The sequence below is a fragment of the Odontesthes bonariensis genome, chromosome 9 (assembly GCF_027942865.1).
Source record: "Odontesthes bonariensis isolate fOdoBon6 chromosome 9, fOdoBon6.hap1, whole genome shotgun sequence".
In the NCBI taxonomy this organism is placed as follows: Eukaryota; Metazoa; Chordata; class Actinopteri; order Atheriniformes; family Atherinopsidae; genus Odontesthes; species Odontesthes bonariensis.
This window is the reverse complement of record NC_134514.1, coordinates 19,525,390-19,544,380: the sequence shown is the minus strand read 5'-3', so window position 1 is coordinate 19,544,380 and position 18,991 is coordinate 19,525,390. Positions and strand designations below refer to the sequence as shown.

Here is an 18,991-nt window from a genome sequence, read left to right as displayed (position 1 = left end):
AGAAAGAAAGAATTTAAATTTTTAACCAGAGGGTCATCAAGAAGAGGACTAATGTTGATGAGAAAAAATAGCAGAGTGCAAAAAAACAAAAACCTGGCACCAATTAACCTTCCAATAAGACACAAGTGTTTAAAATCCAGCCAAAACTAGGAAGAAAAGGATAAAAAGTGGACATTTTTGGGTACATTTACTTTTAAAAAGTTTATGAGACATGAGTGCATAAATCCAGAATGAGGTTGTCATGAGCATGTGTGTGTGTTTACGTTTTCAATCCCTTTTGGGTCAAAAGTCCTGTGTGGATCCATATTCCTTATCATTAAGCTTCTTTTTTTTTTTAGCTTTGCTACGCTCAAGTTTTTTTTTTTTTCTTTAAAGTGTAGAAAACTAACAGAGATCTAAATGTAACTCGCTTTTTTTTTTCTTCAAAGGTGTTCCTGCACTTTAAGTCACTGTGGTTATTTACCTATACAGTATAAACATCGAACAATATGAACATTTTATAATGTCCCAGTGAGAGTCAGAATCCATCCAAGAATCTGTGAAGGGAAGTGAAGCGTTTCCAGTGCTGGTTCAGGACTGGTGCAAGAGCCAGTTATAAGTTGGTACGAGCAAAGTAAGTGTGGAAAATGCTGCAAGGAGATAATTTATCTTAAACAAAAAAATAATAAAAGAGCAGATTGCATTGTTTGCCTATTTTCCTGGGAAACGAGCGTCTCAACATCGCCCGTCCACTTTTCAAACGCAGTTTTAAACAGCAGATAAATGAGAGAAGCACTAAGCTTACGAGTCAGCTCAGCTTTACATCCACGTTAAGGCTCAGTTTTTCTACTATTGTGTCATGAATTATGCAGGCTAAAGGCTATACCGGCTTTGGATTTTTAAACAAGGTGATGACAACATTTCTATTGATCTCAATGGTCTCAGTAATCCCTCGCCAAGCGAAGGGTTGGTGCTTATGTCGAAATAGTTTTTCTGTGCTGGAACCAGGGCTTTGGCAGTTGAAACAGAAAGAAATGGATCTAAGTTGTGGTGGTGGAAAAGAAAAAAAAAAGTGTAGAATAGGAAGTGGTCCAGATATCCAGTGGACACAAGCACAAAGCTAGTTAACGCCTAGATAAAGGCTCTGCGATGATGGCTAAGAAATGGTATGAACAATTTGAGGAATGGCACTTTTACGATGAAAACCATTAGATATATCACAAACATCTTCATCTTTGTCGAAGAATTTTCCTACTTGAAGAAACCTCATGGTGAAACTTTAGAGTCTTGAACGTGTTTAATTAATTCTAGGCTTGCATTGTTTGAATGTCTAGAAGTTGCACGTTTAAGTCGACAGAAATGATTTGGATGCACTTCCATATAGCAAGAGACGAACCAGAACCACAATAATCCTGGCAGAAATAAATAATCAGCGCACAGCAGTCCAATTTGTTCAAAGGATGTGTTTTAATAAGGGCGTGCTTCATATGTCCTAAGAAGCCAAAGCTACTGAACTAACTGCAGCTCGATTTAGTTATGTTACATTACGGCTCAGTATATTCAACTCATTGTTGCTGCCTCCTTTTTAGCCAGTTTGCCTTATGAGAGGAGAAATAATGGAGGTGACGTCACCCCCATGACTTCCCATAGCAGAGTTTAGACAAAAGAAGAATACGATCTTTGTGTTATCTTTAGACTGTCTATAATCCCCCTCTGTCTGCCTGAGAGCTTGTACGTAAGTACAATTTGATCACTGATTTTGTAGCGTATCCCACCCCCTCTTACAGCAGAGCACATGAGAGTCACATTAAACACATGATGTGACAGACATGCCTTCATCATAGACACAACGATGTCTGCGATTTACCTATACAACAGCGCATCATATAATCATCACTGATGACAAGGTTTGGCCCTTTGACCATTTAGTGGTATCTGAATTGGAAGCAGCTGACTATACTATTAGTTCCGCTAAGTTAGAGAGGGAAGAAGTAAGTCTGGGTGGAAGTCTTTTTTAGTATATTCAACAACGCGTGCAACGTGACCGGGAGTTTGAGGTTGTGAAATAGTAACAACTTGTCTTATTTCCTCACACAGAGCACTTATTTAGATGACAGAGTTGGGAAAAGCCTATTAATGCAAATAGGCCTCTGTTGAGATCATGCTGGACACCAGTGCTGGATTTGGGGCATTCACACCAGTAGCTCATCACATGTGCATTTCCTGAAGGGATTAAATTGCAAACAAGCATGCATAACCATTTGTTTCACTGCTATTTCTAGGCAAACCTCTTTTTTCCAGGCAAATCAAAATGTTTTGATCAGTTATTTGTGCAAACTAATCAAGATATAATCGAGGCTAATGTCAGTGGAGGGGAGAAGAGGAGGAGGCTAGTTTGCCTCTAAACAACCCTGTATTTTTTTAGTCAACTGTGACCCTTATTAAGCCTCGGTGGGAACTTTTCAGTTGGTACAATATCCTTGCATAGCCGACACTTTGATGGTGCCGAGCTTAAGTCTTAAGCAAATACAAGCCGTCCGTTCAGTTATTGCTCAAAGGGACTCTGTTTCTACTGGATTGAGTGATGGAATCCCTCAGAGATCCGTGTTTGTAAAAATCATTCACAGACACTGTTTTTCACCTCTGTATTTTGCAGATAGCCCGGCTGATAGGATATACTTGTCAGGGTGCGGTTTAGGGAAGGACACGGATGCGGACTTCAGAAGAAAGGTTGATTTAATCAAGGCAAAAATAACAATGGAACAAATAAATACTTAGCTCAGGACTGAACAGGTTGTGGCGTGGCATGGCATGCAGGGCCGGTGACGAACACACACAAAGATCCGACAAACAGACAGGGGAGACAAGAGACTAAATAGAGGCCTGGGAGTGATTGGAGAGTGAGTACAGCTGGTGACAATGACTAACGGGTGCAGTGAATGAACCAATGACCAGAGTGAGGGGGAAAAACAAATGACAAGACTGAAACTCAAAACCTGGACATGAACTGAACCCCTAAACCTTAACACATGAGTCCATGGACGTGACAATACTCATCCATCTTACTGTGCCGACATGGGACCAAACTACTTTCAAAGGACATAAGAATAAATCTGATTCAAATGTATTTGGACTGCAACTTGTCCCTCTTATTTCAAGAGAATTATTTCCATCCGACAAAATCTTCCTGAACAACAATCGATTGGGCCAAAACATTGAATTCCCCCACCCCTCTTTTCAGAAATCATAAGCTATTATCAAGATTTTACATACATCAAACCTGGGTTTTAGGTATAAGCATGTTAATTTAACTCATTATTTTTTTTTTGTTTTTCAGTTCTTCTTCTTTGGAGATTCACTCTTATATACAGTACATACATATATACTTCTACAAAGCACACCTTGCACCAGCATTTCTTTTTTCTCGTATTTCAATACTCAAATATAGAATTTCTATCTAGAAATATGTTATGTTAATTCAATTATTGATTAGAAACAGGACTTTTTGCAACACATCTTAAAGGGGAACTCCGGGGCATTTGAAGCGCATTTCCATTGCTAGAGGTTGTCAAATACTGATAGTAGGACACAGACAGGTGCAAATCTGCGCTCCCTGTGTGGAGATAGCGCTGTTCGCTCAGCCTGTCATGCGAGGCTAATACGTGGTGGCTAAGGGGCAAGAGCTAACCCTTCCACGTAAAACAACAACTTGCACACTGCAGAAACGTCACACCACTTTATAAACCATCCGACAATAAAGTCACAAGCCTTACCATCAAAACCATATGCATGGTTCTCACATTACTGGCATGGGGACGTTACAAAACAACTTTATAAACAGCATGTAACTCACCGGTTAGTTGTACGCTCGCGGATGTGAAAGCCCAAAAGAGTCGATGGACGATAATCCCATATACAAAACAATTATATTCTCTAGAAAAACTGCGTTCAAGTATTTAAAACATTACAACAATATTACTGGGCATGTATTGTTGTAATGTTTTAAATACTTGAGCGCAGTTTTTCTAGAGAAGATAATTGTTTTGTTTATGAGATTATCGTCCATCGACTCTTTTGGGCTTTCACATGCGTGAGCCTACCAACAAGAGGTAAGTGACATGCTGTTTATAAAGTTGTTTTGTAACGTCCCCATGCCAGTAATGTGAGAACCATGCATTTGGTTTTGATGGTAAGGCTTGTGACTTTATTGTCAGATGGTTTATAAAGTGGTGTGACGTTTCTGCAGTGTGCAAGTTGTTGTTTTACGTGGAAGGGTTAGCTCTTGCCCCTTAGCCACCACGTATTAGCCTCGTATGACAGGGTGTCCGAACAGCGCGATCTCCACACAGGGAGCACAGATTTGCACCTCTCTGTGTCCTACTATCAGTATTTGACAACCTCTAGCAATGGAAACGCGCTTCAAATGCCCCGGAGTTCCCCTTTAATAAATAGTTTATTTGTGGTGCTTTTATAAGCCTCATTCGGTTTCTAGCCTCTCGTGCACCTCCTGCCGTGGCTTACTTACCTCCTAAGTGGTGTGTGATTAGAGAGAACAAGTGCTGCATACAATATAGAGTGCACATATACATATAAGAAGCCCTTTATGAGTGTGTGTGTGTGTCAGAGAAAGGGCGAATGAAAAACGCATTGTTAAGCACTTTGTAGAACCTATATCGAGTTGACAGGTGCTGTGAAAATGTGGATCATTTACCATCTTAATTATTTGTACTGTTATTGTGCACTTATTCCTTTGCCAAGGAGGACAACCTCGCACAGATTTGCTTGTCTGCGAGCAAGATTATGCATGAACTATCAAATCAAAGTTCAAAAACCTTGTTAAAGACGACTTGCTTTAAAGACGAGTTACCACGAAATCATGCAGATTAAAGTACAATAAAGACATCACTGATGAAGTTGTCTTTGTATTTTAGGGAAAATAATAACTTGTTGACAGACTGCTTTTCTTTCTGAGTAAGCATACAGGTCATTTTTGGATTTTGCAGCAATGGAAAGCGTGGGGACGCTTCCGTGCTATACTTTTATTGTCATGAAAATTTATCAAACCCACATTCAGGGAAAATAAAAAATTGTGAAAATATGTCACCATGATCCCTGAAAGTAGAAAATGAACTATATATGATGGAATATATTATTAGAAAGCTCTAAGGGAGTTCTGAAATGGTGTATGAGGCAAGAAATAAATACAGAGTGAAGAAATACTGAGACATTGTGGCACCAAAGTCCTGCTCTTATTGGTGGAATTAACAAAAAGCAGAGAATAACATTCAGCACCGGATTAGGGTCGAAGTGGACCGTGCCATATCCCACCCAGCCGCTCAGGGAACCAAACAATCCTGAGAGGAAATAAGTCTGTCTTGCCACTGGAGTCTGTATTATGATAAGCTGTTTGAACACCATTGTCTCACATCACTTTCATGTGGAAAAAAAGCCACAAGAATGTCTGATCTTATATAGGGCTTTGCTAACATTTTTTTATGCATTTCTATTTGTTTGCTTTTAGAAAAAGGTTTGTTTAAGGCGCGGGTCGAAAAGGACAAAGAAGGAAAGCCTGAGGTGTTCCATTTCTTTAACACCATGAGATTTCACATCGTGTTCAACATCAACGTTTCAATCAAAATAGACTGAAACGTTGATAACTGCTAATATGTTTTAAAATGGCAGCAAAAGGCCACAAGACTAATATAATTGTAAAAAAATGTTAACAAGCCATTAGCCTGAATATATGGCCTGCAAGAGTGGGCACAGCTAATTTCTTTCACTTTTTCTTTCTTACATGGAGGTCCTGACAGTGAAATCAACAGCTCCGATACAACAGAGAACAGATGATCGCCCAATCTCATTCATTTTTACAGGTCTAGTCACAAATAATCAACTAGTTCAATTACGTCAGAAAGTCAGAAACTGTGGCTCAGCCTGTAGGATACAGTGTTGTCGTAGTTACAAGCTTGGGACATGCAGTCACTGGAATGATTCTGAATACAGTGGAGCCTACAGAGCACCAAGCATAAACATGTTACTACTGGAAATGGAAATGGATTAAATCAACTTGTTTTAGATAATTGAACCCAATTCAGAACATGCTACTTTTGCTGGAACAATAGTATAAACGACATTGACTCTTCAAAAAACACAAAGAAATCAGACTTGTTTTTTCCCCCCAGTATTATGATGACCATACTGGGATTAATTAGCTTTTAAGTTTTGCATTTTGAATGAAAAATTTTATCAACAGTATCAACACCAGTTTAATGTCGTGCAGGTCCCTCTTCATGCTACCAAAACAAGCTCTAACTCTCTTGAATCGTCAAGTACTCTAAATGGGCCTCTGGTGTCGGGTACCAAGACATTAGCTGTCACCTGTGAAGTGAAACCTGTGTGGATCAAAGTTGTTTTTCACACAAACTTCAGACTGATATCTGAAAGATTTAAAGGCGAAATGAATACTTTGAGTTCTTTGTTCTCAAACCATCCCAAAGAATGTCCATTGCAGCAGGCAACATTATACAACTCAAAGAGCCAATGGGGTTTCCCAGTCGAACATTATCGAGAGCATCACACTGCTTCTGCTGTCCTGCCCTCCTTCCACAGTGCATTCATTTGCCATCTTTTCCCTAGGTAGACAACACCCAATCGCCCAAATGATGAAAGAGAAAAGAGGTTTCATCAGGCCAGATCACCTTCTTGCATGGCTCGATGGGGCTTTTCTTAAGTTTACGAGCCCTTTAAAGGTACTTTTCGGTGGGTTCAGGAATTAACAGTGACGTGGTTTTGCCGACTCATACACAGCAAAATTAGATGTTGTGGATTCTGACATTTGAGCTTTAAGATATTTGTGCTATAATGGTTCCTCTTCGTGACCGAACTTAATTGTTCATACATTACACATCAGTTGGCCTTAAGCTCCAAATATTCTCTTATTGCTTTAACAAAAGCAGTCTCTGTGCTGTGGTGTAAAAGAGATCCTGACTGTAAAATGTCAAAACTGTTATTACGAATCAAAGAAAAAGCTGATTGCAGAAGAGCTATGTTTCTCCATTGTGAATCCATGTCTACAGGAATTACAAAGCTGTCATAAAAGCCAGAGGAGGTGCAACAAAGTTTTTTAAATGCAATAATTTACCGAGGAAGTTAGATTCTGTGATGGAGAACAATAAACATCCTCTCCACAGCATCCTGACAGGACAGAGGAGCAGCTGCAGTGAGAGGCTCATCTCTCTGCGCTGCAGGACTGAGAGGTTCAGAAGGTCCTTTGTTCCCACAGCCATAAGGCTTTATAACAGTGACTGCTGAGTTCTTGTCAAATTGATTGATTGATTTTTATTTATTTGTTTATTTTGCCATTTAGTCATTTATTATTATTTAGTTAGTAGTAGTATTATTACCTCCGCCAAGGAGGTTATGTGATTGCCCGTTATGTTGTCTGTTGGTTTGTCTGGATGTCTGGATGTTCGTTCGTCTGTTCGTGCTGCAATCTTGCGACCTGCCACAAGGTGGCGCGACCTCCACAAGGTGGCGCGACCTCCACAAGGTGGCGCGACCTCAAGGTGCCAAAGCCAAACAGAGCCAAAGCCAGACAGAATGCATAGTGCGCGGATTGAATGCATATTGCGCGGATTTGCTGTAATTAGCACAACAAAAGATTGCAACGGCAAGCCAGTGTGCATAACTACATATAGCGTAATAATAACGGCGAACACTGCTTCTCGACAGAACACTGCTTCCCGACAAAACATTATAATAATAATAATAATAATATTAATAATAATTAATAACGGCGAACACTGCTGTTCAATAATGAATAGGGAGAAGGGAATGCTTCTTCTGCTGACAGCGCCAAAGAACAAGTAGCCCACATCAGGAACGTATGTCCATACATGGCTCGCTATCCACAGGTAGGTTGGCAGTTGGCGGAGGTCTGCACTCTCTGAGTGCATTTCTAGTTATTGTTGTTTTATTGTTGTTAATTCAATCATTGTAAATATTTAAAAAAAATGTTGAGCTACTTGACGAATTTGAATTTCCCCCATGAATAAAGTATTTTTCTATTTCTATTTCTAATTACAACAACAACAAAAAGCCAGTATGTTCAGCTGTTAAATGAAATAGAACGTTTGATTTATATTTCATTTTTTTTAGAAAAATATAAAAATTATATGTTTTATAAACATATAAAAACTTCTATAACTGCTGAATGAACATTCCACATGAGTGGTGGTGATTCTATATTTATCCCTGGGTTTGTACCTTCACATCAAGACATACAGGTTCAAATGTTCACTATTCCTTTGCCATCATCCTTGTGGAACTGTTCCCGAACTTATTGCAGTGATAAGGTAATTTAGTTAGTACTGGCCTCTATACACACAGATGCATACATACTAGGAGAGCACGTGACTCTCCAACAACACACGCAAGCACACATACAGTTTTTAGCTGGTGCTTGGTAATCCTAGCATTCATAAAGACATGACAGTTTGAGTACCCTCAGACTGGTGCAGGGGGAGGTGCGAGGTTCGCTGTTCGTGCCTTCACCGCGACCATTCTCCTGCGCGCGATCGTCCTCAGCTCCGTCCTCCATCCTCCAGATATGTCTTCACGTCTCCTTAGCAGAAGTCTCTCAGTGAATGTGATTTCTTGGCACTGAGGCATGCAACCCTGCAAATGGATAATTCAAGCATGTGACCCACTTCTCATCCTCAGGAAAAAAAAAAAAAAAAAAAGAAAGACAGAAAGAAAGAAAGAAAGAAACGTACGCACAGCAGCCAACACAAGGAAGAATAACACACAAACTGCAACATGCCAGTTTCTATTTTGTTCCGGAGATCTTAAGACTCCAATCACAAGTAAAGGGTCAACATTGTACTGAAAGAGATGACATGTGCATGTTTTCAGAGGAAAAACATTTTTTTTTTGTTTCAAGTTAACTATTTCAAGGAACTATATCAACAGTCGAACATTCCAACTTATCAAACCACATACCTTCTTGTATTGTTCGGGCAGTTACTGAGATCATGAGACCAAATATCATGAAGCTTAAACTGGGGCTGTGAAGTCTGGTAAACCCATAATCCTAAACCTAAGAGCCTCAGTGCACTGAAACCAAATATAAACAACGTCAGAGGAGATTTAACTAGCTATGAGATTGATAAGGAGAACCATGGTTGCTTTAAGGACCAGAAATACTGGTTGCCAGTGTAGTAACTTTTTGGGTTTTTTTTCCTTCTTCTTTTTAAAAATATGAACATGGTGAAAATGTGTCTGAACTGAGACAAATAAATGCTAATTAATAATAGACACTACACGTCAGATAATTGCTCTCACCCGCAATTACCAACCCGTTGACCGGCCACCTCATGCGAGAGGATGAGAGAGACGTGTTTTTGCCTTAATTTGCCTATTGAGACTTACAGGTGCACATTGATGTTCACTTTTAAGCTGACACAGCTCGAGGAAGGCCAGAATCCAGAGCTTTTTTAATAACCCATGAGACCGCTACACAGGTACATCAAAAGCATCAGAGCGCCAACATGCTGCCATGTAATTGCACCAGGCTTGTCTTGTGCAGAACTTTTTGCAGCCTCCACTACCACCTTTGTGGTATCTATTTTTGGTTGCACTGCTTTGGCTGCATTTACCCTTTGGACACGTGATGCATATGATAATTAGGAAAGAATGTCGAGAAGTAAACAACACCTAGGTGATTTGTATTTACATTTAGCTTTTTCGTGTCTTTTTAAATCACTGACGTCGTTTCAGCTTTCTCTAACAAGCATAGTGTTGACCCACTTTGGGTCTGTCAATCTGTTTGAAGACACATTTGCAGCAGGGAATTCCTGAAATAACACACGCAGTGCCTGACAGCCAAGCCAAAGCATAACTGTGTCACTCTCAATAGCGGTGCATCATCAGCGGTGATCATAGCAGCAGTCGAGTGAACCAAACAAGGAGAAAAGAAGGGGTAACTAAAACGTGTGCTGACCATTCAGTAGTCTTATAGTTTCTGCTTGGAATAAAAGTTGCAGTCAAAACAACAGAACTTCAAAGTCCCAATTCTTAGAGTTCATCTCAACACAATTTTTCTCCTGCTCGCATCACGCAAATACATCCCAGCTCATGTAGCAGCTATCATAAACAGGGCTTCATGCTGTCTCGTATTAAAACCATCTGTAAAACGGATGAGGAGAGATTCCCTCTTGCAGTTGAGAAACAACCCCAGCTTTCAGATATTTCATGGTGATGCATTGAGGAATCGAATTCAAGTCATGTGCATCTAAACAAATGTCTAAACGAATGCCTTTAAAGGCCCTGTCACACTGTTGCGTATGAGAGAAGCGTCTGAGTTGCGTATGAAAATTAATAATTTAATTTTCATACGCACGAAAAGTCCTTGAAAATAAAGAATTGTGCGTATACTTACCGTATTGAACCTATGAGTAGCGTATGAGTAGCTTATGGTCAGCGTATTGACAGCGTATGGACAGCGAATGTCAGCGTATGAACAACGTATAACCAGCGTACTCTGCGTATGACTAGCGTATGAGTAGCATATGAACTGCGCATGGCCAGCATACGTTTCAACGCGCCTATATCAGCAGCCTTTCCACATTGCTCCAGTAGACGACGCGCTATCAAGCTCTCTCCAGACATTCATCTAGATCATGCCTCCAAAGAAGCTACCATGGTTTGCCCAGGCCCTGGGCCGAGGCCGAGGTCGAGGAAAAGGCAAAAAAACAGAAGAATCTGCTGAAATGCCTGATGCACCTGCGGCTGATGCTTCTGAGCGATCAAGATCCCCAACTCCTCCTCCTGACCGCTCCCGTGAATCGTCGGTTCCATCCATCCATCCATTATCTTCCGCTGGTCCGGGGATCGGGTCACGGGGGCAGCAGCTTGAGCAGAGAGACCCAGACGTCGCTGTCCCCGGCCACTTCCTCCAGCTCTTCTGGGGGGACCCCGAGGCGTTCCCAGGCCAGCCGAGAAACATAGTCTCTCCAATGTGTCCTGGGTCTTCCCCGGGGCCTCCTCCCAGTGGGACGGGCCCGGAACACCTCACCGGGGAGGCGTCCAGGAGGCATTCTCACCAGATGCCTGAGCCACCTCATCTGACTCCTCTCGATGCGGAGGAGCAGCAGTTCTACTCCGAGCCCCTCCCGGATGACCGAGCTTCTCACCCTATCTCTAAGGGAGAGCCCAGACACCCTGCGGAGGAAACTCATTTCGGCCCCTTGTATTCGCGATCTCGTTCTTTCGGTCACTACCCACAGCTCGTGACCATAGGTGAGGGTAGGAACATAGATTGACCGGTAAATCGAGAGCTTCGCCTTCTGGCTCAGCTCCTTCTTCACCACGACGGGCCGGTGCAGAGCCCGCATCACTGCAGACGCCGCACCGATCCGTCTGTCAATCTCCTGCTCCATTCGTCCCTCACTCGTGAACAAGACCCCGAGATACTTAAACTCCTCCACTTGGGGAAGGATCTCATTCCCGACCCGGAGAGAGCATTCCACCCTTTTCCGGCCGAAGACCATGGTCTCGGATTTGGAGGTGCTGATTCTCATCCCAGCCGCTTCACACTCGGCTGTGAACCGCTCCAGTGAGAGCTGAAGGTCACGGCCCGACAACGGCAACAGAACCACATCGTCCGCAAAAAGCAGAGACGTCGCCAAACCAGACCCCCTCAGCGCCCTGGCTGCGCCTAGAAATTCTGTCCATAAAAATTATGAACAGAATCAGTGACAAAGGGCAGCCCTGACGGAGTCCAACCCTCACAGGAGACATGTCCGACTTACTGCCGGCAATGCGGACCAAACTCTGACACCGGTCATACAGAGACCGAACAGCCCATATCAAGGAGTCCGGCACTCCATACTCCCGGAGCACCCCCCACAAGAATCCCCGAGGGACACGGTCAAACGCCTTCTCCAAGTCCACAAAACAGATGTAGACCGGTTGGGCGAACTCCCATGCTCCCTCCAGGATCCTGCGGAGGGTATAGAGCTGGTCCACTGTTCCACGGCTAGGACGAAAACCACACTGCACCTCCTGAATCCGAGATTCGACTATCCGGCGGATCCTCCTCTCCAGTACCCCCGAAAAGACCTTACCAGGGAGGCTGAGGAGTGTGATCCCCCTATAGTTGGAACACACCCTCCGGTCCCCCTTTTTAAAGAGGGGGACCACCACCCCGATCTGCCAGTCCAGAGACACTGCCCCCGATGTCCACGCGATGCTGCAGAGGCGTGTCAACCAAGACAGCCCCACAACATCCAGAGCCTTGAGGAGCTCAGGACGGACCTCATCCACCCCCAGGGCCTTGCCACCGAGGAGTTTTTTGACCACCTCGGCAACCTCAGCCCCAGAAATTGGAGGCCCCACGTCCGAGCCCCCCAACTCTGCTTCCTCATCGGAAGGCGTGTCGGTAGGATTGAGGAGGCCCTCGAAGTATTCCCCCCACCGACTCACGACGTCCCTAGTTGAAGTCAGCAGAGCCCCGCCCTCACCATACACGGTGTTGACGGTGCACCGCTTCCCTCCCCTGAGTCGCCGGATGGTGGACCAGAATCTCCTCGAGGCCGTCCGGAAGTCGTTCTCCATGGCCTCCCCGAACTCCTCCCAAGCCCGAGTTTTTGCCTCAGCAACCGCCGAGGCTGCGTTCCGCTTGGTCCGTCGGTACCCATCAGCTGCTTCCAGAGTCCAACTGGCCAAAAAGGCCCGATAGGACTCTTTCTTCAGCTTGACGGCTTCCCTCACCACTGGGGTCCACCAGCGGGTTCGGGGATTGCCGCCACGACAGGCACCGACCACCTTACGGCCACAGCTCCGGTCGGCCGCCTCAACAATGGAGGCATGGAACATGGCCCATTCGGGCTCAATGTCCCCCACCTCCCCCGGGACATGGTTGAAGCTCTGCCGGAGGTGGGAGTTGAAACTCCTCCTTACAGGGGATTCCGCCAGCCGTTCCCAACAGACCCTCACAATACGTTTGGGCCTGCCAGGTCTGACCGGCTTCCTCCCCCACCAGCGGAGCCAACTCACCACCAGGTGGTGATCAGTTGACAGCTCCGCCCCTCTCTTCACCCGAGTGTCCAGGACATACGGCCGCAAGTCCGACGATACGACCACAAAGTCGATCATCGAGCTGCGGCCTAGGGTGTCCTGGTGCCAAGTGCACATATGGACACCCTTATGCCTGAACATGGTGTTCGTTATGGACAATCCGTGACGAGCACAGAAGTCCAACAACAAAACACCACTCTGATTCAGATCGGGGGGGACGTTCTTCCCAATCACGCCTTTCCAGGTCTCACTGTGATTGCCCACGTGAGCATTGAAGTCCCCCAGCAGGACGAGGGAGTCTCCCGGAGGAGCACTCTCTAGTGCCTCCTCCAGGGACTCCAAAAAGGGTGGGTACTCTGAACTGCCGTTCGGTGCATAAGCACAAACAACAGTCAGGACCCGTCCCCCCACCCTAAGGCGGAGGGAGGCTACCGTCTCGTCTACCGGCGTGAACCCCAATGTACAGGCGCACAGCTGGGGGGCAATAAGTATGCCCACACCTGCTCTACGCCTCTCACCGCGGGCAACTCCAGAGTGGAAGAGAGTCCAACCCCTCTCGAGGAGGCTGGTTCCGGAGCCCAAGCCATGCGTCGAGGTGAGTCCAACTATATCTAGCCGGAACCGCTCAGCCTCGCGCACCAGCTCAGGCTCCTTCCCCAGCAGAGAGGTGACGTTCCACGTCCCAAGAGCCAGCTTCAGTAGCCGAGGATCAGACCGCCAAGGTCCCTGCCTTCGGCTGCCGCCCAGCTCACACTGCACCCGACCCCCATGGCCCCTCCCACGGGTGGTGAGCCTGTCGGAAGGGGGACCCGTGTCGTTTCTTCGGGCTGTGACCGACCGAGCCCCACGGGCACAGACCCGGCCACCAGGCGCTCGCCGGCGGGCCCCACCCCTGGGCCTGGCTCCAGGGGGAGGCCCCGGTGACCCGCGCCCGCGGGAACACGGTATCCAAAAATATCATTCATCATAGGGGTTTTGTGAGCTGTTCTTTGTCTGGTCCCTCATCTAGGATCTGTTTGCCATGGGTGACCCTACCAGGGGCTTAAAGCCCCAGACAACATAGCTCCCAGACTCTTTGGGGCACGCAAACCTCCCCACCACGATATATCAGTTGCCGCCTCCATCTCCGCTAGTCTGGCTGATGACAAGGGGAAAAAGAAGAAGAGGGCCGAAAAGAACCACTGCAACATCAGTAACGCTGAGGAGGAGCTGATGCTGGCGTTTATGATTGATAACCCTGAGCTATGGAATTTCAAGATGATAGATTACAGGCGTAAGGACAAGAAGAACAAGATCTGGGAAGACCAGGCCCAGCTGATGGAGAAGACAGTCGACACCCTTAAGGGCTGGTTCCGGTCATTGCGTGACACCCACACACGCCTTGACAAGAAGAAGAGCGGTGATGGTGTCCCAGACCTGACTGAGAGGGAGCAGTGGATCCTCTCCAAGTTTGGCTTCTTGAAGGCGGTCACTCGCCACCGTCCAGAGCCCCTCCAGAGTGTACGTATACAACAGTTCTAATTTGCGATTGACCACTATTATTCGAATCGAATCCCATGAATAATTTTGAAATCAATTCCATTTCTTAATTTAAATCATATTTGCTTTCATTGTTGCATTTATTTTACTTATAATTGTGTTATTTTGTCTTTGCAGGTGAAGGCAACCATCCAACAGCACAGGGGAGACCTTGATGCTGCAGAGACTGCCTGCGCCGAGCTTGAGGTTGACCTAGATGAGCTAACCCCTACCCCCTCATCTACCTCACGCAAGCGGCCTAAGGACCCGGACAGCGCCCTCCTTGAGTCCCTACAGAGTAGAATAGTTGAATCCGGCACCATCCTCAAGGGCCTCGCCAAAGCTGAGCTGCAGCCCATCACAGCCCGAACAGCCTTTGCCAACTACGTCAGAGACAGCCTGGTTACCATGCCTAATGCCAAATATAAGAAGGCAAGGTTAACCATCAACAGGCTGCTGTATGACCTGATGAATGAGGACAGTGATGATGGCATCTCAAATACCATGGGAGCTCCCCTCATCCCAGCAACCCAACAACCCAGCCACCTTCAACAACCTGCACTGCACCCCAGTTCAGCACCGTCCTTCGGCTCGTTCCGCTCCTCATCACCATCACCCTCCGAGCAGTATCAGCCACCTCCCCACATGTGGAGAAACGTGCCTCCAGCATCATCAGTGTGGGGTTCACAGTCCATGGAGTACATGCAGCAGTACCAACAGCAACCATTCCAGCATCCACATCAGCAGATGCCTCTCAGTGTCTATATCAGATGATACCCGCTAAGGAACCTGGTCAGCAGCAGCAAAAGTGCACCCCTACCCCCACCCCAGTGTCTGGCTCCTTGAGTGCTGCTGCCGACGTACTGACAGACCAGCAAACTCCAACCCAGCCCAATCGGTTCCCAGGATGAGGAACTCATTGTTGACTATTGTTGTAGTGAGTCATGTTATTATGACTGTGTGTATTGACTGTTCACTATGTGCCAATGCGAGTGAGAGCGTGCAGGTAACACAATAACTCATGCACCAGGCGCGTTTCGACTGCGCAGGCACGAGAAAGAGGGGTGTGGGGACAGGTGTGAAACCTGTGCGTATGTGTCCAAAGCGATGCTCTGTTCAAAGAGCGTTCAAGGCGACTGCTTGTCAGCTGATTGGTTTAGTCAGCAAAATAAGCCAATAATGTTCGGTGTGGGAGGGCTTCGATTTACTCTCTGACAGTCACGGTGGGGGGGGGGGGGGGTGTTCGATAAGCATCTCCCTGATATGAGTTTTTGGAACTTGGGATGTCTGCTTCTTTGCAGAAAAGAGCGCTAACATAACACCATCACTGGCTCTGTCGGTGAGGCTGACGCTGTTGCTAAAACATTCACATTTCTCCCTGTTCTGACTGTCTTTTCTTTTTTTTCTGTCTTCAGGTACAGGACAAGCTAAAGGAGCTCACTAACTGCAACAAGTTGCTCTACATTGAAAGGAATCAGACCAACCGTAGCTTTAAGTAAACGGATGTGAAGCACACAAGTAGCAGGTTCCTGATTCATTACTGAGATTGTCTTCGACCCCAGTTACTTCTCATTCTCACAAACACTGTGCTGGAGTCAACGCAGTATCAGCAGATGTAGCAAATGGGTAATTTTTTCAGCAAAAAAACCCCCAAAGTCAATAGGGTGACTTGTTTTGTATGTGTGGACCATAAAATATTCATGATACAATATTTAACCTTCAGTTTTCATGAGTGAGAATAAAACAAGCACAGAGGGCCTCTTACAAGATTCACATTTACTTGCTTTTACATGATGAGCACATTTCCTTTGTTCTATTATCGATGAATATACATTACTGTGAGCATTCAGTGGATCCACCACATGCATTGAATGACTGGTTTAGCTGCTTTCTCTCCCCACCAGCTTGTCCTCTGCCTTTTCCTCCTGCTTATTAGTTGACACGCGTTAAATGGCATGTGACCTCTCCTCTTATATGCCACGCTCCATATCTCCATACAGTGTACATCTCCATAAATTTCTCCCTGTGTACACCGGAGGTTGATAATCACTCTCCGCTGAATCCTTAGCGTGCTGGTAAAGGGACCAGCACCAGAAAAAAAAAACAAAGCTGTGGTTATGTCCTCACGATGTGAGTGATACCAACTGAATTTATTGGGAGTGACAGTTTCACACGGTGAATTATATGAACAATGACAGCATATGAAATAAAGGAACAAAGTGACATGTGTCTTTTGTTAGGAAAAATCACAGCAGCCCGTGTATGTCAGAAAATACATCCACTTTTTTTTCACAAGGCTAACCAAGACACTTACTCAAAACATTAACCAGCAAATGTTGCCTTTCGTATGAGATTAAATAGTGAGGAGGGGGAGCATCTGACCAGGAGTAATTACTTAAAGCTCCTCTCCATCAAGCCTTGCCACTGAGGGCTGATGGGAAATACCAACATTTTAATTTACATTGGTAGTTTGTCAAATAACATGTCAAATCAGACTATACCGTTTATATCAGTATTATCTGACCCTCTGTTTTGCCCTGTAAAGCAGAGCGTCTGTGTGTTCATTTCGCCCCACTCACGGGCAGCTCCGTCTTTGCCTTTACTTCTGCATTTGTCTTCAACAAGGTCAGCTTCGGGCTGCTTAAAGATTCTCATCACTGTTGCCAAAGTTGCAACTTTTTCACCCCCCCCCCCCCTAAAGAAAAGGAACTAGTATGTCATATTCTGTTGAGGAGTGCCGCTGAAGCAGTTAGTGAGTGAGCTCGTACTCTTCCTCCTTCACCTCTGTCTGCCCGGCGGAACAACGTTCGTATCAACCACTCGGACTCAGTCAAACTTGATATTATTGGGCGACATTGCACTTTTTAAAAATCAGCGACTGCAGGTGGATTTCATTGGCCATCTCTGACTCGCGAGAATGATGTGCATCACGAAGGTTCGGCTGAATCAAAACTGCACGACAGCTGGGATGAGTGGGAGAAGAGTAAAAAGATGTTCCAACCACATCCTCTAATCTGTCTGAACATATCCATTTTTAGGGGGATGCTGCCCAGCCCCAGCACTGATCACTGAACAGGAGGTTGAGGTGGCTGCAGTTAGATTAGGTTTGGTTAAAGTTTGACATACTGGTGTCAGCCATAAGATGGAAGCAGGGCCGTTTCTTGCCATAGGCGAACTAGGTGAATTCTTAGGGCCCCCTATTAGGGGGCCCCAAAGCTGCATGGTCAGCCTCATCTGAGGAGAATTAAAATGTCCTGTATTTATCTGTAGCTATCTGATGTATTCATTACATCCCTTATATTCTTTAAAAAAAAATAAATGTAGGATATAAATAAAAAAAACTGCAAAGATGAACTGTGGCTGGTGTTTTTGTGGCATTAGTAGGTCATATTTGTTGGACAGCACTGTCACACATTGAGTGGCGTAGCGGGCCGCCGACAGGTATGACGGGAATGATTCACATCTACTTAGATGTTGCCCTTAGCGAGAAAAGTAAACAAGACAAACGGCGTAATGGCATCAAACAGAAGTTATATCAGTGGCGTGGAAAACGGAGGAAGAAAAACGGTCTAAGGAAAAAGGTAAGGCATGTGTTGGGTGATGTGGGATGGATAGCTGGAGGTGTAACGTTTTCTTTGTTTTACTTGTCCTGCTAGCTAGCCTCGGATAACTGTTAGCTGGCTAGGCTTTGTTCATTATAAACTCGGCTTTAGTGTTTGCTTCATAAAAGTTTGCTCATATGAAATGGATACATATGTCACATGTGAATGAACAGTCTGTCCTGCCATGGGAATGACTGACTGACTCCAGACCCGTTTATTCAGATTCTAGCAGAGATGGAGGCATGTTGTTTACCTGCTCTGTCATTGTTCAGTGGAAGTTGTCTCTCAGATATTTGACATTATTTTAGCATTACTTTGGATTAATTTACTAAGTTTGGTGTGTTATTTATAGGCATCTAATAAGAAGTGTTCTACTGTTGGTTTTTTAAGTGATATATAAATATTAGGCATCATGTTGATTATTTTAGAATATTGTGGCAGTGGATAATTTTTCTTAGTTTTATTCATTTAACTACAATGTGTGTGTCCTCCCCATGAGCTGTCACCTTACCGTGGTGGGGGGGTTTGCATGCCCCAATGAGTCTGGGAGCTATGTTGTCTAGGCCTTTAAGCCCCTGGTAGGGTCACCCATGGCAAACAGATCCTAGATGAGGGACCAGACAAAGAACAGCTCATAAAACACCTATGATGATGAAGAAAAATTGACACCGTGTTCCCTTGCCCGGACGCGGGTCACCGGGGCCTCCCCCTGGAGCCAGGCCCAGGGGTGGGGCCCGCCGGCGAGCGCCTTGTGGCCGGGTCTGTGCCCGTGAAGCTCGGTCGGGCACAGCCCGAAGAAACGACACGGGTCCCCG

At 45.3% G+C, this 18,991-nt stretch overlaps 1 protein-coding gene across 2 annotated transcripts in view; it reads right to left on the bottom strand.

Moving 5' to 3' along the window:
- Positions 1–18,991, bottom strand: part of LOC142388377 (solute carrier organic anion transporter family member 1C1-like) — a 50,227-nt gene that overhangs the window by 25,618 nt on the left and 5,618 nt on the right. For both annotated transcript variants that reach the window (XM_075473547.1, XM_075473548.1), the window contains exon 2: positions 8,483–8,655. In XM_075473547.1, coding sequence (XP_075329662.1) covers positions 8,483–8,578 — 96 coding nt within the window. In that variant the 5' untranslated portion in view covers positions 8,579–8,655. The remainder of the gene's footprint in view (positions 1–8,482; positions 8,656–18,991) is intronic.